At 39.2% G+C, this 16,410-nt stretch overlaps 3 protein-coding genes across 6 annotated transcripts in view; 2 read left to right on the forward strand and 1 right to left on the reverse strand.

The window, feature by feature from the left end:
- Nucleotides 1-263: 263 nt before the first annotated feature.
- On the forward strand, nucleotides 264-5,495 carry ppp2r3c (protein phosphatase 2, regulatory subunit B'', gamma). The gene is made up of 13 exons (XM_050061617.1): nucleotides 264-443; nucleotides 561-685; nucleotides 1,216-1,320; nucleotides 1,460-1,572; nucleotides 2,150-2,247; nucleotides 2,498-2,568; nucleotides 2,710-2,842; nucleotides 3,116-3,171; nucleotides 3,565-3,640; nucleotides 3,943-4,079; nucleotides 4,288-4,425; nucleotides 4,578-4,637; nucleotides 4,976-5,495. Exons 1-13 carry the CDS (start codon nucleotides 377-379, stop codon nucleotides 5,168-5,170), a joined length of 1,374 nt encoding a protein of 457 aa, XP_049917574.1. The 5' UTR covers nucleotides 264-376; the 3' UTR covers nucleotides 5,171-5,495.
- A 1,179-nt stretch (nucleotides 5,496-6,674) lies between these two features.
- Nucleotides 6,675-10,512, reverse strand: fam177a1 (family with sequence similarity 177 member A1). The gene is made up of 5 exons (XM_050062576.1): nucleotides 10,389-10,512; nucleotides 9,709-9,906; nucleotides 9,228-9,294; nucleotides 8,790-8,887; nucleotides 6,675-8,602 (listed from the first exon to the last, which is right to left on the reverse strand). Exons 1-5 carry the CDS (start codon nucleotides 10,455-10,457, stop codon nucleotides 8,393-8,395), a joined length of 642 nt encoding a protein of 213 aa, XP_049918533.1. The 5' UTR covers nucleotides 10,458-10,512; the 3' UTR covers nucleotides 6,675-8,392.
- A 542-nt stretch (nucleotides 10,513-11,054) lies between these two features.
- The window catches only part of ttc7b (tetratricopeptide repeat domain 7B), a 30,855-nt gene continuing 25,499 nt past the window's right edge, over nucleotides 11,055-16,410 (forward strand). For all 4 annotated transcript variants that reach the window (XM_050061805.1, XM_050061807.1, XM_050061808.1 and 1 more), the window contains exons 1-4: nucleotides 11,055-11,220; nucleotides 14,896-15,050; nucleotides 15,284-15,359; nucleotides 15,507-15,599. In XM_050061805.1, the coding sequence (XP_049917762.1) occupies nucleotides 11,100-11,220; nucleotides 14,896-15,050; nucleotides 15,284-15,359; nucleotides 15,507-15,599 (445 nt within the window). In that variant the 5' untranslated portion in view covers nucleotides 11,055-11,099. The remainder of the gene's footprint in view (nucleotides 11,221-14,895; nucleotides 15,051-15,283; nucleotides 15,360-15,506; nucleotides 15,600-16,410) is intronic.

Below are 16,410 nucleotides of genomic sequence, written 5' to 3' on the forward strand. Positions count from 1 at the left end.
CTTGTGGAAATTGTTTTATATTCACAAATTAAACATTTATAAATGGATGGTCGATCTGTTCACACAATAATACTGAGACAAATCTATCTCCATAGACTGTTATTATCTAAGATATATACTTTGCTGCTTATTTGTTTTGACTTTTGATGGGTTTGTCCCCCCCCCCCCCCAAAAAAATGTATTTTAAAAAGTACGCTTTTATTTTGAAATGAAATGTTCAAACCGGAAGCCCTCTTCTTGTTTAGTCAGTAACTTGACGTTTTCCCACTTCTGGGTAGCTTGGCTAGTTTCGTATACAAGTCTACTTTCCACTGTTTGTGACTTTTGGGATGGAAAGGTTACACTGACGAAATATTAAAGTCACGTCGGAGCAGGTATGGCTAAAGAACAGCAGCCTCAGTGGACGGATATTTTGAAAAGACGGTTAGCTAACTCTAAAAAAGGTGAGACAAAATGTAAACTAACGTTACACACTGGCTAACGTTAGCTACTTTGGGTTGTAGTTGGTTAGCTAAGTCAACATTAACTTCGTTTTGATCCGTGTCCCTGTTTCGGTCCAGATGAGAGAAGCGACGAGGAAAAGAAAGCAGAAGAAACTGAGCTGTTCACCAAATATTACACAGAGTGGAAGGGAGGAGGCGACAAAGACAAGTCCTACAAGAACATCCCACGATTTTTTTACAGGGTATTATTTTAATACATAACATATGTTAACCTTGTGAAAAGTGTTGTCAGTTATGTAATTTTCTTTGTGTTATGGTACAAGACAGATGACTAAACTCTGTGCTTATCCTACATCCCAGCATCAGTAGCCTACCTGTCAAAGAAATGTCAAAGAAAAAAACCAAGTATATGTAGGAACAAGAGGTGTCATACAAATTCTCTGGCCTCATAACAATAAACTACAAGATTAATTAGGACAAGTTACTGTATTGCAGGAAACCTTAAATATTATTAATAGTGTATGACACCAGAATAAAATAAACAATGAAAGGCACTTTTTCTTCAAGGTTTCAACTGTGATGATAATGCTCTTAGATTACATTAGGGTCCAGCAGTAATACTGAAACAACAATGATGGTAGTGATGATGAAGATTATGATTTTGATCATGTTATTACTAATGTGGAGTTGCCTTCGAGGTGCAATGAGACAGGCTTGCTGTTTAATGATAAAGATGTGCAGAAGTGAAAACAATAATGAATTTGTTCTGCAGCTACCAGCTGAGGATGAAGTATTACTTCAGAAGCTGAGAGAGGAATCCAGAGCTGTCTTCCTCCAGAGGAAGAGCAGAGAACTGCTTGATAATGAGGAACTACAGGTAAAACACACACACTTAAAAGCAGTCAGGCACAACATAATGACTTATACTTCTGCATTAAAAAAACAACAGTGTATGTTTGTTATTTGGTGTCCATCCACTTTGTTGTCTTTTTACGTTCCCATTTGTCTTTCTGCAGAATCTGTGGTTTCTGCTGGATAAGCACCAGGTGCCTCCGGTGAGTGGTGAGGAGGCCATGATCAGCTATGAAGCCTACCTGCAGGTGGGGGAGAAGGCCGGGCCTAAGTGCAAGTAAGTAACAGGAAGTAGAGGTTTACTGACAACAGCACAGTTTGGGTAACACACCCTTAGTTAGTCTTGTTTTATGTGTTCCTGTTTGCACCAAGGATTCATGCAAGTTATTACTATTTATCCTTCTGGTGTCAATATGTCTCGGCTTATGGGATAATGGTGTATTCAAAGAAATACACATAAAGTCCTAATTGCATTCGAAATGTGATCACTACCTCCTGAGGTTGCTAGGGATGCATTTGGCCACATTAAACAACCCAAGCACTCTGTGGTAGTAAAAATGTATTTTTGAACCAGGAAATGGACACAGGTGGTTAATGTGTGTTTTAAAGGGTTTAAATATTAAGAAAGGATGTAATCTTTTCGTTGAGGAGAGAAATCTCATCTTAATGTGTACAGCAGGGACTTATTAAATCTTGAATAAGTCTGTAGAAGTAAAATACAGCTAAGATAGTTCTGTACCCCAGGGAAGAAACACATTAATAGCAGATGTAAAGGGGGAACTCTGGCTTTGAGAATAGAGCAAAGTAATGAAAAGTAACAATTTCTCTCCCCTTCTCTCCTCTCCTCCCTTCAGAAAATTTTTCACAGCCAGAGTGTACTCCAAGCTTCTCCACAGCGACCCTTACGGCAGGATCTCCATCATGCAGTTCTTTAACTACGTCATGAGAAAAGGTCTGGACCTCCATTTTCTTGTCTACTGTGTCTCTTTTTACATGATGAGCAGAGGGCAATGAGCAACAAACAGAAAGGCTTCTTTACTGTGAACTGATACAATTTTCTAAACTTGGGTGACATCAATATATTTCCACTGATTTTTGTTTTGTTAGGATCTCCCTTTCCAGTTTACTTACGTGTATTAATCTGAACTGGTGAATGTCTTGTCACTGAATGTTGCTCTTTTCTATTCTCTCTGTACATGTAGTATGGCTGCATCAGACCCGGATAGGCCTGAGTCTGTATGATGTAGCAGGACAGGGCTACCTCAGGGAGTCGGTAAGCATTTCCATCATTAACCACACATTAAAAAAATATATAAGTTTTTCCTCTTTGAAGTTATTGCAGCCAGTGGGGAAATAATGGTTTGCATTAGTACTAAAAAATAAAGAAAGAGTTGACACTAATTATTCTGTGAAGGATCTGGAGAACTACATCCTGGAGCTGATCCCCACTCTGCCTCAGCTGGACGGACTGGAGAAGTCCTTCTACTCTTTCTACGTCTGCACCGCAGTTCGCAAGTTCTTTTTCTTCCTCGACCCGCTCAGAACAGGTGAGCTTTAACCTCACACAAGGTGAAAATGTATCTCTACAATAAAATGCTATGGATACTGATAATACATGTCAAAGGGTAGTTTTAAGGATTATTAAATGGACAATACAGGCAAAGGCAAGGACACTTGTGGGGACTTGAGGTGATATCTGTGGCTATAATGTGGTTTTAAAGATGCAGCAATGAAATGTTGGATTTACAGAGGTTGAGTTTAAGAAGTCAGAAACATTTTCTTTACTGAGAGTGTGTGTGTCTGTTATTTTATTTCCTCAGGAAAGATTAAAATCCAGGATATATTGGCCTGCAGTTTTCTGGATGACTTGTTGGAGGTAGAATTTTTGTATAACTCACATTTCTTAACCTTTTAAAATCCATTGAGGCTTCTTTCACAACTCATTTTGTGTTAATTCATACTGTATAGTTGATTCTGTATGTGATAAAATGTCACAAATTTATTGAGTTTGTACCAGCAAGCAGTTAGAAAACCAAACCCTAGTATTTTTAAAGGGACAAATGTAGGAATAGACTGTAATTTTAACTGTCTCACTAAAAGATGTCATTTTGTAGCTGAATTATATGAATAAGTGCTGAGTTTTTGTGTTGTTACTCCTTTACAATACAAATCAATGTTAAGCAATACTTCCACAATAGGAAAGATCAGCTGATGTCATGTCTTGTTTCGTCTCTCTCCTACTTTCTTCCTCCTCTCACTGTGCTCTTAGTTGAGAGACGAGGAGCTGTCTAAAGAGAGTCAGGAGTCCAACTGGTTCTCAGCCCCCTCGGCTCTCAGAGTCTACGGTGAGAAAACGTCTGTGCCTGGATGTCAGGTTTCAAGTCTCATGTGAAATGTTCATGGAATTAAATTATCCTCAGACATAATGTAGGTGTATGTTCTTTAAATATTATCTGTGCCAGCTAAATTAGAATACTTTGGTGGGCGCAGTGTGAATCTGGGATTCTGGGTCGATAGAAATTAAGAACCTTGGATGTGTCTGTATAAGAAATCAGCTCAGTGAATATCCCAGACTACAGCCAGTCAGTGCTGTGCTTGTGTTAATGCTATTTCTGGGATTTATTTTTACATCTCTGCATCTCTACAGGCCAGTACCTCAACCTGGATAAGGACCACAATGGCATGTTGAGCAAAGAGGAGCTGTCACGCTACGGTACAGCTACGCTCACCTCAGTCTTCCTGGACAGAGTGTTTCAGGAGTGCCTCACCTACGATGGAGAAATGGTACAGTTAGCAACAGTGCCTGTAGGAGAGCTGTTGTAGACATACAGATAGGGATAAATTACCCTCCTTTTTAATGCTGAGAATTATCAGGGATTGAACTAAATCCCTCCTTCGTGCATATTTTTAGGTGATTGTTTTGCAGACTTCTGTGTGTGGGGTGTAAATTGGATATTTACTGTACATAACTGTTCCTCTTCTTCTACCTCAGGACTATAAGACCTATCTAGACTTTGTGTTGGCGCTGGAAAACAGGAAGGAGCCAGCAGCGTTACAGTATATCTTTAAACTTCTGGACATGGAGAATCAAGGATACCTCAATGTCTTCTCCCTCAACTATTTCTTCAGGGTATCAGCTGCACACACACACACACACACACACACACACACACACACACAAACGTACTTGTGGTTTCAACATCTATACACCCCTGCAAAGAATACCTTGTTTGTGTCACTATGGCAATCATCCACCAATTTTTGTTGTGCTTTGTTCTTCAGGCTATACAGGAGCAGATGAAACTCCACGGGCAGGAGCCTGTCACCTTCCAGGATGTCAAGGTATATTGTGTATACACACATACAGAACCATACAGTCCAGACAAGTTTCCTTAACACACCAATCCTTGTGCACAACTTGCTGTAGTAATGGCAGCAATGTGGTCGGTGCTTTTAAGATGGTGAATGTTAACCTAAGTTTGTTTTCACTGTTAGCCTTCTAATGTCTTTTTGATATAACTATTGATGGGTCCGTCTCATTCAGATTTACATTTATTGTGGTTGACAGAAGGTTCAGCTAAGCTGTAGAGATCGTTGACCCTCTATTATGCCAAATAGAGACATCCCATGTTCTGTTGTTAAAACAAAAAGATGAACATTTGATTACCGCCTCTCCTCAGGATGAGATCTTTGACATGGTGAAGCCTAAAGACCCCTACAAGATCACTCTCCAGGACTTGGTTAACAGTTGCCAGGGCGATACTGTCACCAGCATCCTCATTGACCTCAACGGCTTCTGGACCTATGAGAACAGAGAAGTGCTGGTCGCCAATGACAACGACAGCAGCAACACAGCTGACCTGGACGACAGCTGAAGATGGTTTGGGGTTGAAGTACGGTAGAGACAATCATTTTACCAAGAGGTCACAGTTTCATTCCCAACCTGAAACTGTCCCGCAGAAGTTTCAGCTCTGGACCCTTACTCAGCTAAATGGCAACATTGTGAAAAGCTTGAGGAGATGTACAGAAGGAGAGGGATAAGAATGAATGAGCTGGATGGAAGTAGGAAAGCCAGAGATGGTTCTTTGTGTAAATATCGTTCTGTGTTCCTGCTTCTTGTTTTCCTGTAAAGAAGATCTATTACATGTGTTTTATTATTGACCTCTTTGAAATAAATGTCCTTTTCATGCCTTTTATGACAATGTCTAAATGTTTCACTTCACTTTGTATAATAGAAGCACACTATCATTTAACACCCACTGAAATTAAAGCAGCTGCAAGAAGATCAAAAAACCCAAATACAAACATAATAATTCACTGATTGACTGTCAAAATAAACTTTAAGTGGCTATAACTGATATTTTCATATTAACAGTGGATCAAATGACTACATGTAATGTGAAAGGGGTCACTCGTATTCACAAACCGACAGAGAATTGTCATGTGACTCTGCAGTTCCCCTCAGCTCTACAGGGCTTTTTAGCATCTTTCAGCTCGTTGTTTTGGTTTTCCAGCCTGCAACTTCACTGTTTTGATTCACTTAGTTTGAAAACCAAAAACAGAGCCCAACAGAGGGTGAATATTGGACTTGAATTTGCCAAGTGGACAGAAACATGACTCCAAATTAATGATGATGCTGTTCTATGGCTGCTGAATGTGTCAATAAGTAACTGCATGCTAACAAGTGTGTTACTCCCCCCAATCAATCAATCAATCAATTTTATTTATAAAGCCCAATATCAAAAATCACAATTTGCCTCACAGGGCTTTACAGCATACGACATCCCTCTGTCCTTTGGACCCTCACAGCGGATAAGGAAAAACTCCCCAAAAAAATCCTTTAACAGGGGAAAAAAACGGTAGAAACCTCAGGAAGAGCAACTGAGGAGGGATCCCTCTTCCAGGACGACAGATGTGCAATAGATGTCGTACAGAACAGAGTGGCAAATAAATCTGTCAGGGCAGATGAGGGATCACTGGTACTTCACCAACTCCCAAGGTGAGATCATTAGTATGAAGACAATGATAAAACATTAGTGTGTAAAATACATTTTACTAAAATGTAATATGAACTGCAAATACGCAGAATATTCCCACATCTCTATTTGCTTTGTATATTTTATCATATAAATGTGATGTTGAAGAATAGAAACCATGCTTTGAGATTTGACGTTCAAACAAACAAACAAGATGGAATGAGAGTAAAATGTAAAATGGTTGGGACTGTTAGAAAACTTGACATCTTCATGATTGTCATTGTTCATGCTTACTGGTACATGATAGAGCTATCACGAAGGAAACCTTCTAGAAAACAGAGCAGACTGTTAATTCCTTCATAAGACAATGGGATTATGTATAATAATAAAACAAAAGTCAACCTTTTGAATGTTTAAAGGTTTTATTAACACAGAAAATAGAAACATGTATATACAGATTCATTAAAGGTTTGTCATAGTAACTTTTGCATATTATGTTGGCCCTTTTGTCACATTAAAAAAGCATAAATAATATCCTTCATTAACTAGTGAAAGACAATCATCCACCTAGCTTTAAGTTGTGGGTTGATATGTTGGGATTCCACTTTCAGTACATCTTTTAAGTCCATTTAAACATCTCTTTTTGAGCTAAATCATTTTTCAAAAGCCATTCATGGCTAAACACTGCTGCTCTGAGGTCTGAGGCCTGTCAACACACCACACAGCCATGTCAGTGGATAAAAATAATCAATAAGAAGCTTATGATAGCTCAATCTCAGCATTACACCTGCTGCGCAGCTAAACATTCATATGAAAGGCTTCCACAAGGACACTTTAAGAATGAACCCTTCACACACACACATGATGGTCGTAGCACTGGATGTGGGCAATTTCTTATGCCAGTGTAGCGTATCAGTCATCAGTACATTTGACCACTAGAACATTTTTAAAGATTTAAGATACAATAGTATTATTTAATCTATGTTGGCTTAAGATCTGCACTTTTGGCATTTCACACAGAAAAGAATTAACACTACACGTTGTTCCTGCTGGTCAACTGATTGAACTATCAATACAGAAACACATTTGTTAGATTGCAACACATGGAAAGTAAAGCAAGCAGATTACTTAGAGCTCTGAAGTTACATTCAGAACTACTGGACACTTTCACTTGTGCCATTTCTAGTGGCTTGGATATAATATTTATCAGAAGGGCTGCAAAAATCAGGAAATATGTGCTGCTTAATTAAAGATTTAATAGGACACCATGTCTGAGCAGGCATATCTTACGCTCTTGAATGATCCCTAGTTAATAACTCAACATATTACATGTGCTCAAAGAGCAGAAAGGTACAGTAGCCTTAAGGAAGTAGCCATGGCTAATAAAAGGCTGAAGCAGCAGGATTGCCATGCTGTACGTATTTGGATATTATGTTGAAATCATAAACGATGTTCAATCAGTTCTAGCTACTGAGGTCATCAATCCCTGCTTATCTTTACAGCTTGGAAGCCAAAAACTATCCAGCTCTATTACACCTTGCAGATGCACATGCCAGGCATAGGCAATGATGTCAGACACAAGGAGCAAAGAAAGAAATTGAGAGCAGAAATGGCGGAGCAGTGTCTGTATCAGGCTATGCCTTTGGCTAACTGTAGATGTAGTAGGTTTCTATTCATGTTGCTGCCTAAATCAGGAGCAGGGTCGATTCACTTTCTGTTCTCTCTTCAGTTCAGGGTGGATTTCCCTCCGTTTCTAATCAATGGAAAACTGAGATTGATGACTGTTTCTAAATAAGATCCAGCATTTATTTCCCTTTCTCAACTGATGCCAGTTTAAAGTGAGTTGCGCCCAGTCTGGTCGACACTTAACTAAATGATGCATTTACTAAGTCTTGTATATTGTTTTTAACTATACACACATTTACATTCACAGGTAAGGCTTGTGCAGTCACTTCCACAGCCCTTTTAATATTTCCCTGCACTTTGTACCAAGATCTCTTTTTATAAAGTAAAAACATATAAAAATAACAATATTATTAATCTATACAGCTAAGTAAATTATGGTTTTACCAACAGATAGAAACATGTAAATGTTAGTGGTTTGTCTGCAAGTGTCAGTTTTCAGGAGGGGAGGGGAGAAGGGACTCTGTTGGTGTCTCCAGTGTTGAGTGTGGATTCAGGTTCTAGCTCAAAGCTAATGTTTACAAAGGAAGCTCCAGATGCTTCTGGCTGCTCAGTAGCAGGATGATCATCCTGCTCGCCTCTCCGCTGCTCCACAAACCGAATCTCTGCCATCTCAGCCAGACGGTTTTCCTCCTCTTCCTCCTCCTCCTACAGGAGAACATCAGTGTGTGTTGCATTTATTGCTAAAAAGTTATTATTTGACAGTTGATGTTTGTGTTCTAGCTCCTGCCTCTGCGTGAACAGGATTTTAAAGGTGTGACTTTATTCATATTTACATATGGAATTCACATATGAAAGTCAAGGATGTGTGTGTGTGCGTGTGCATGTGTCCTACCTCTTTCTTAATGCGGTAGTACTCATCAATAGCATACTGGTATTTAGGAGTAGTGATGCCGAACAGAGAGGCCAGTCTCTCTCCCATGTAGTCACACACTATAAAAAAACATACACACTCTTTCAATAAAAATATTTTCTAACACTTGATGCAGCTTTTTTGTGTGATTATCACCTGTGGTGTGATATGAAGGGGACCAAACAACTAAATGCTATACAAGTGTGAAACAGGGTGTAAAATACATTCTGATACATCACCGTAAAGCATCTAATTTGTACAGTTTACTAACATTCCAGTATTTCTGCAGAACATTTATTATATTTCCTGACTTCCTCTGTCTGGAAAACACCTCTGAAAACTCATGATATTTCAAAACTTAGTAAGATGTCATTGGTCCTTGCAAGCACGAATACCAACTGAGACAGTAGGCTACTTTACCTGAGATAGTGGAGGTGCCCATTCTCCAAATGTGGAACCAGAAATATGGACCCCAGGTCAGTTTAGACTACAATACACATGGGAAAAACAGGATTATTAAATAACACATATGTTGGTCAAACACAAACAAAAAAACAGCTAAGATTATGTCTTAAGCATCAAGGCATTATTTTATACTACAAGCTGACAGCCCGACTTTTGGCCTGCCATTCACCACTGTTTCTTTCTTACAAGTATCCCTAGCCTTAGCCAAAGTCAAAAGCTTTTATTTCCTAAAAATATCATCCTAGTGATCTTTATCTATTCAGACTTATTAAGATATCTTGTGATTTGAGACTAATTGCCCAACTGGAATGGATTTCTGCCCAACAACTTAGGTTGATGCAAACACCACCTACAGGACATCTGCAGCTGCGTCAGGATCTCTAAAATTCCGATGGATTCAGTAAAGTGATTGTGAAACTTTCTGATCTCAACCTACCGGATCTACTGTGGTGACGTCCCTCCTCAAAGGCTCCTCCACTTCATCCTCTTCATCGGTACTGTATTCCTCCATGGTCTCCCCACTGGCGAAGAAGATGGTCCTGCGGGGAACCTTCACCCTCTCCTGCCTCCCCTGCCTCCCCACAGGGGAGTCTCCCATTTCCACCCTCTCGAAGTCTGCTGCCCCTCCTGAACTCTGAAATAGTTCAAAACAGACTTTACATGTATATGATGCCATCATAATTAATTAATATTACTAACACAGCCGCATTATATTATTGTTAGCTTTTGTAATTTGTAATTACTTAAGTGCACCATGTGCATAGGGTTTGATGTACCCTCTCACACAGTATATTTGGCAGAATACACTCAACAAAATAAAACATCTACCTAAGTTATTAAACCGACGTTATATGTAGTTACATTATTTACCTCATTATGCACTGTAGCTGCACAGTAAGTTAAGCAAAAATAAATCTTTCAAAATTTGATGACAAAACGTTTCAACTGCAAAGCACGAACGTTAGCTCGTAAATTAGCCTTAGCTTACTTAAGCTACTTTGTGTTTGTTGACTGTTAGCTTCTCAGCTAAGGAAGTACTTCGCTTTTAATCTAACAAGTCGTGTTTTAACGTTCACAAACACGAAAAGTGGCGAAAGTTGCCTCGCACAGACCAACCTTATCAGTTTCCATAGTTTGTCCCAGTGAAACATTGGCATTAGTTAAATACAGCGGCAAATCTGCCATGTCAGTCACTTCTTCCACCTCACCACGATCTGGTTGTCTGGGTTCTGCCCGCACAACTTCCTCTCTGACCTTTTCAGGATAAAAGCTTTTTGTGTAGAAAAAAGGTGTTGACAAATTTTGACAGCATTCAGCCATACGGTGCGTTCCTGTATTTGGTGATAACTGTTCTGCACTTTCCAGTAAAGCCATACAATGTACATACTCTTCTTAAAGAAATGTGTGGATGAATTTATTATTTATTTATTTATTATTNTTTGGATCTTTGTTGTTTTTAACCTCTGTGAGGCACTTTGTGTTACTGTTGTATGAAAAGTGCCATATAAATAAAGTTGATTTGATTTGATTTGATTTATACAATACTCTTGACCTCTGACTTTCACTATGTCGACTCAGTAAGGCTGTTGGTTACTTTCCCACCTTTCCACAACAGTTTCCTCAACCTGTGTAAGCCGCGTCAAGCAACAAAAGTTAGGCTTTTAAAGTTATGTTGTCATCAAATTTGCAACCGTCGGTAATCAAAGCTTTATTTTGAAAGTAATGTTAGTGAGCGGAAGCTTTGTCGTTCGAATTCAGGAACTTAACACCTAGTAGCGACAGGGAGCTTTTTGTAGTGTTTTGGTTCGGTCGAGCCCACTCACAAAAATGACAGCGAGGAAGTCTGGCTCACGACTGGAGACCGAGATAGAGCGGTGCCGTTCAGAGGGTCAATGGGACAAGATACCGGAGCTAGTACGGCAGCTCTCAGCCAAACTAATATCAAACGGTAAGCTATGTGCGGTGTTTCCCGGTCGTTCGTTCATTCAGTTTATAAGGCCTTCTCCATGGTCTGAGTCCTCGGCACTTCCTGACAGCAGCAGCCGATACTGGGAGTTTTCCAGCTCTGTGGTGAGCTAGTTAGCTAGCAGAGGTCAAGAGAGAATGCGTCGTTTCCCAGGGGATTTTACCTCAGTGGGACAGTGTAGTGTGCCCACACTGAGATACTTCAATTGTAAGACATGGATAACTTAGTTCCTGTGGTGTGACAGCTGAGCCCTCTAGTTCGCTCTGCTCCTCAGTCAAGCGGAACTACATACAAACATTTGTCATTAGCTTAATGTAGTCCATGCTTTAACTGTATGGTAACCTATCCAGATACTAATTTTCCACATACAACAACAAATATCTTTATGCAAAATAACAGAATTGTTTCACCTCTCTCATAGTTGGTGTTGCTAGGACGCATAATTGCTAACGTTACATGCTAGCTGTCAAACTCCTTGCTGATGCTGAATTGTAAACTGTACTACTGGCACTACAGCTCATCATAACGTAAATACTCTAGACAACAGATGAATATTTTAGTTTTAGAAATTAATGGGGATAGGCCTAATCTGAATTAAAGGTTGTTTCCTCTTTTTAACACAAAGTTAAAATGTCTCTTATGTGTAAAATCCCTGAGAAGTGAACGCATCACGATGTACATGACGTCAAAGGTGCATAGTGATGCATGCATTTGATTGAAATTTTATAATTGTCCTCTTGATATAATCTACCCCTTTTATTAAGAGAATGAATTGGCATGCATGCAAACAGATTTAAAAGAATTACATGTAAACAGCATCACATCCCATCTTATCATGCTGCAATTGCTCTTCTGCTGCAGATGTGTGTGCTGCTCTATCTTGCCACCTCTGCATTAAACCAAGGCTGACAGCTGGGGATGGTTAATGCATTAAGTACTATAAAGACTTCTAGTGTGATTGATACCTCCTTTTATTCCCTAGAATCTTGGTATTTTCAGCCTGGTGTGAAATTACTCTTTAAGATAACTATATGGGCGATATGTGGGAGTCTAATTCAATTATTTATAGTAAACTTGCAGTTGTTGTGAGATTACTCTAGAAAGTAAAGGCCAACATTAAGAGGTCCATCTATTTTTTTTTAAGTTGTAAGTAAGCAGCAGCAACAGCCAAGAAGGCAATTAGAAGAATTGCTCCTTTTCGGTTATACATTTGTCAGGCGAGGTGTAGTCTCGCCACCAGACAATCAGAGATCTCCGCCTTCTGATAGTTTAGTTAAGCAAAGCATCTAAAGACTGACTTGTGAGTCTAGGCGAGGTGATAACTGTGGTCATAGTCTTAAAACAGAAGGGATGTTCAATCATTGTGAACTATGAGCCAGGAACTGCTTCTAATGGCTTTATTGAGTGTGTTAAAAATCCACTGACCCTGACTTTTAGTTGGATGATTTCAGAAAACTTTGACATTATTTAGTGCCGTATATTCCCATCTTTATCATTGTTAGAAATGCTATGTTATTCTCACACAAAATAAATGTGAATATACATAGACTGAATGTTATTTATATTGTGCATGTAACTAGAAAGATTACCAGATATTTTACGCTAGTGGAAGATGTTAATTTTGCCGACACTTTCTGAATGCTATGAAAAATGCTGCAATTATGGAATGTTATTAAGCACATAAGAGCTATGAGCTCTGGTCACTGACTGGGATCATTAACAGGATTACTGCTCTTTTCACCCTTTGAACCTCTAAACACACACAATCACCCGATTTAGAAGCTTGCTAAGGCTATATATAATTCTGGCTGGTATGTGTGTGTGTAAGCACAGCAGTGTTTCTGTCCTTGTAACTTACAGCTCAACAACAGGAGAGGAGAAGCCTTGAAGTGGAACCATTGTCATTAGATAGCTAGACATGAAGGTGTTGTAAAAGCTTAATCTCATTTTGATTTTGAATTGTAAATCAATTACTTTTATATTGACCTTAGATTGGCTTTAGATTGACCTTCAAACCTTACACAGTGTTCCTAGTTTAACCATTTATTGCCCTCAGATAAAGTATTGATTTATTTTAGATTGGTCATAAATTGATGTTAGATTTAAACTGGCAGTCAGATCCTAGACTGACTCTACTTATTTACCCCAAGCCTATCTAAGTGGCAGAGAGTTGAGCCTTATACAACACTATTTAAAACACTAACTTTTAAAAGTGGTTGCCAGGTTGGCAGCTTTTAGATGCCAAAACTGAATATATGGTTGCCATTTTTAGTCACCTTAAATTTTAAATAAGGCAGTATGCAGGCATGTTCCTCTTGTGTCAGCATGGGTTTTCCCTGAGTCCTCTGGCTTTCTCCCACAGTCGTAAGACATGCAGTTCAGGTTAACTGGTGACCCCAAATGGTCTGTCGCCATGTGTCAGTCTGGCGATTATCTGGTGATAGTCGCCTCTCGCCCAGTGTCAGCTGGGGTAGGCTCCAGGCCTACTGTGACCTTGTACCAGGATCAGTGCTTGTGGATAATGAATGAATGAAGATATTATGCAGGGGGTTTTTTTCCAGCTCAATAATGAAAATGTGACATAAAAGACTCTTTAAAAACTGTATTACAATAACTGAACAAACTTCTTTGTCATTTGTGTTTTATCTGATACTTCTTAAGAATCGTAAGTGTTGTCAGGTCATGTGTCCACCCTCAATTCGTAGTTTACAAAATACCAGTATTGTAGCTGTTGTCATGTTCCTTAGCAAGTCACTGGTTGCTTGTTCATCTCTTCTGTCCCTTTCAGATTTTGGTTCTTGACATTTTTGCTGATTCCCACCACAGATTAATTGGCCCTTGAACAACCTACTTTCAGAGATGACCTCTAATCTGTTTTGATTCTGCTTAGACAGCTGAATCCTCTCTCACATACAGCTGCAGAGATGTGACACCACATCACGTAGCATCAGAATGTGGGAAAATCTTTCCTGGTGGCGTCATAACATGCACTCGAAATAGCACGTCTCCCTGCATTGGCAGTAAATGCCTCCAGCTGAGTCCACTCTGTCAAGACAGTTTCCTTATTTATAGGTTTTCGTCTCTGTAGGATGGGTTGGAAGTGATGCTATAGACGTTTGAAGTCATGTTGTCAATATGCTACAGAAAGAATAGCAGTCGCGCACATCCAAAAAACATTTGAGGCAGGTGCTTGACCAATAAAAGATAGCAATACAATATGAAGAAAGGTCGACACACTGTAGCTCCCTTAAGTGCAATTTATTAGCATATCCACAAATGATGTTTCGAGCTAATGCTCTTATTCAGACTGTTGATGTGGTAATAAATTGCACTTAAGGGAGCTACAGTGCGCAGTGTGCATGTTTTATAGTCCACCCCATGGCTATTTTTTGACATCACTTACGCAACAAATATTGAAATAGTATTCATTGTGGGGTGCAGTTTTGCTGTTTGCTGTCCCTATTATTTAAATGTTTAAAAAGTGTTTGACACTGATGGCAACCAAAGGCCAAGAATTGGTTGCCACTGTTTCAAAATCATTGCCGTTGGCAACCTGGCAAGCATTACTGTCTAGCCCTGTTATTCTTATGACTTCTTCAAACATCTTGTGTGTGTGTGTGTGTGTGTGTGTGTGTGTGTGTGTGTGTGTGTGTGTAGATGATCTAGGGGAGTTGTTGCTGGGAGAATGCAAGCTTCAGACGTACCTGAAGGAAAACCCCATCAAACAGGGAGCCAGTCCCAGGGGCCCACGACCTAAACTGGTGGAGGTCAGGAAACACCTCACTGCTGCTTTGGACAGAGGAAACCTCAAGGTAACTGTGGATGTGGAGCTGGTAGACAAATTGGCTGAAGTCACCAGTTGTCACTTTGTTTCTTATTTGTTTTACAAATTTCAGTTTCTGTCACATAATTTAATTTCACAGGTTCATGCAAGCACTTAAAATCAGTAGATAGAAATCTGAAGACGGAAACTCAACTCAGCAAATACAAACAAATATTTGAAAGAGAATATGTTTTCATTTTTTACTCTTATTTTGTCCTCTAGGCCGATTACCTTCAGGAAGCCAGCCTGTTGATGGCCAAACTGTGCTATGTGGAGGGAGAATACAGAGACGCTTTAGGTATGATACACACTCCTCTGGTTTGGTTTATTTACTCCTATTTAGTATTTGTGTATGGTATGATGTTATTAATCAAAAAGTGTGCTCAGTTGTCTGTACAGATTACTGGTGTACTAATTAATTCATGCATAATTGATGTATTAACAGGTCACTACAGCCACGTGAACCTGGACGACATGCAGCTGGGGGGAGCTCCTGTGTATCGGCTGTCCATGATAGCAGAGGCATACGCTACTAAAGGTATAAACATACATATACACACCCAGCCATCATTTCATGTCTCCCTCCATCAGTTTTGTCAGCCCTAACCTCTGCAGTACGTCTTTACTCCACATGATGGCAGTACACTGTCACTGCTGATAAACAGATCTGGAATAACCTGTGATATGATGAACCACACACAGTCACATAACAAGCAGCTCTGGTCACCGTTGAATAAAAGATATTCAGTTCTAGCATTTTCCTTTTTAAATATCATTATGTTCTTATTTCATCCATCTGTGTAACCAAGTGCAGTTTTCATGGGACAGTTGCAAACTCATTTATGATTGAACATCAATCATCAGTAGGAGAAAATGATCATCAGAGTGTCAAAAACTAGACCAAACAACTCTAACAGGGTGTCTGCAGGTCTTTGAAAAGTCTTAAAATGTCTTCAGTTTCAATTTTATAAAATATTAGGCCTTAAATTTCATTACAAGTTTAGTTTGTGGGGTCTTAATTGCCACAAACTTTGTATCTAATTTCATTTATCCATATTTTAATTCATTTTAGTCAAAATTACTCTGTGTGAAAGTCCACATTTCTGATGTTACAAATCCATAAACCTACTACCAAATTCTTTAATTTAGACTCGCATTTACCTGTCTGCAAAATGTAGATTACATACATATACATAAAACTTTCCTGCACATGGATCAGCATATACATTACTTAGCTTCATACTTAACCTGCAATGGTTGAATAGGAGATGATGATCTGTACAAAAATTTGGTTAACATTTCTCTTTAAAAGGTTTTAAAAACAGTAAATTACAAGTGTCTGATATCTG

The sequence above is a fragment of the Epinephelus moara genome, chromosome 14 (genome assembly GCF_006386435.1).
Source record: "Epinephelus moara isolate mb chromosome 14, YSFRI_EMoa_1.0, whole genome shotgun sequence".
NCBI classification, from domain to species: domain Eukaryota; kingdom Metazoa; phylum Chordata; class Actinopteri; order Perciformes; family Serranidae; genus Epinephelus; species Epinephelus moara.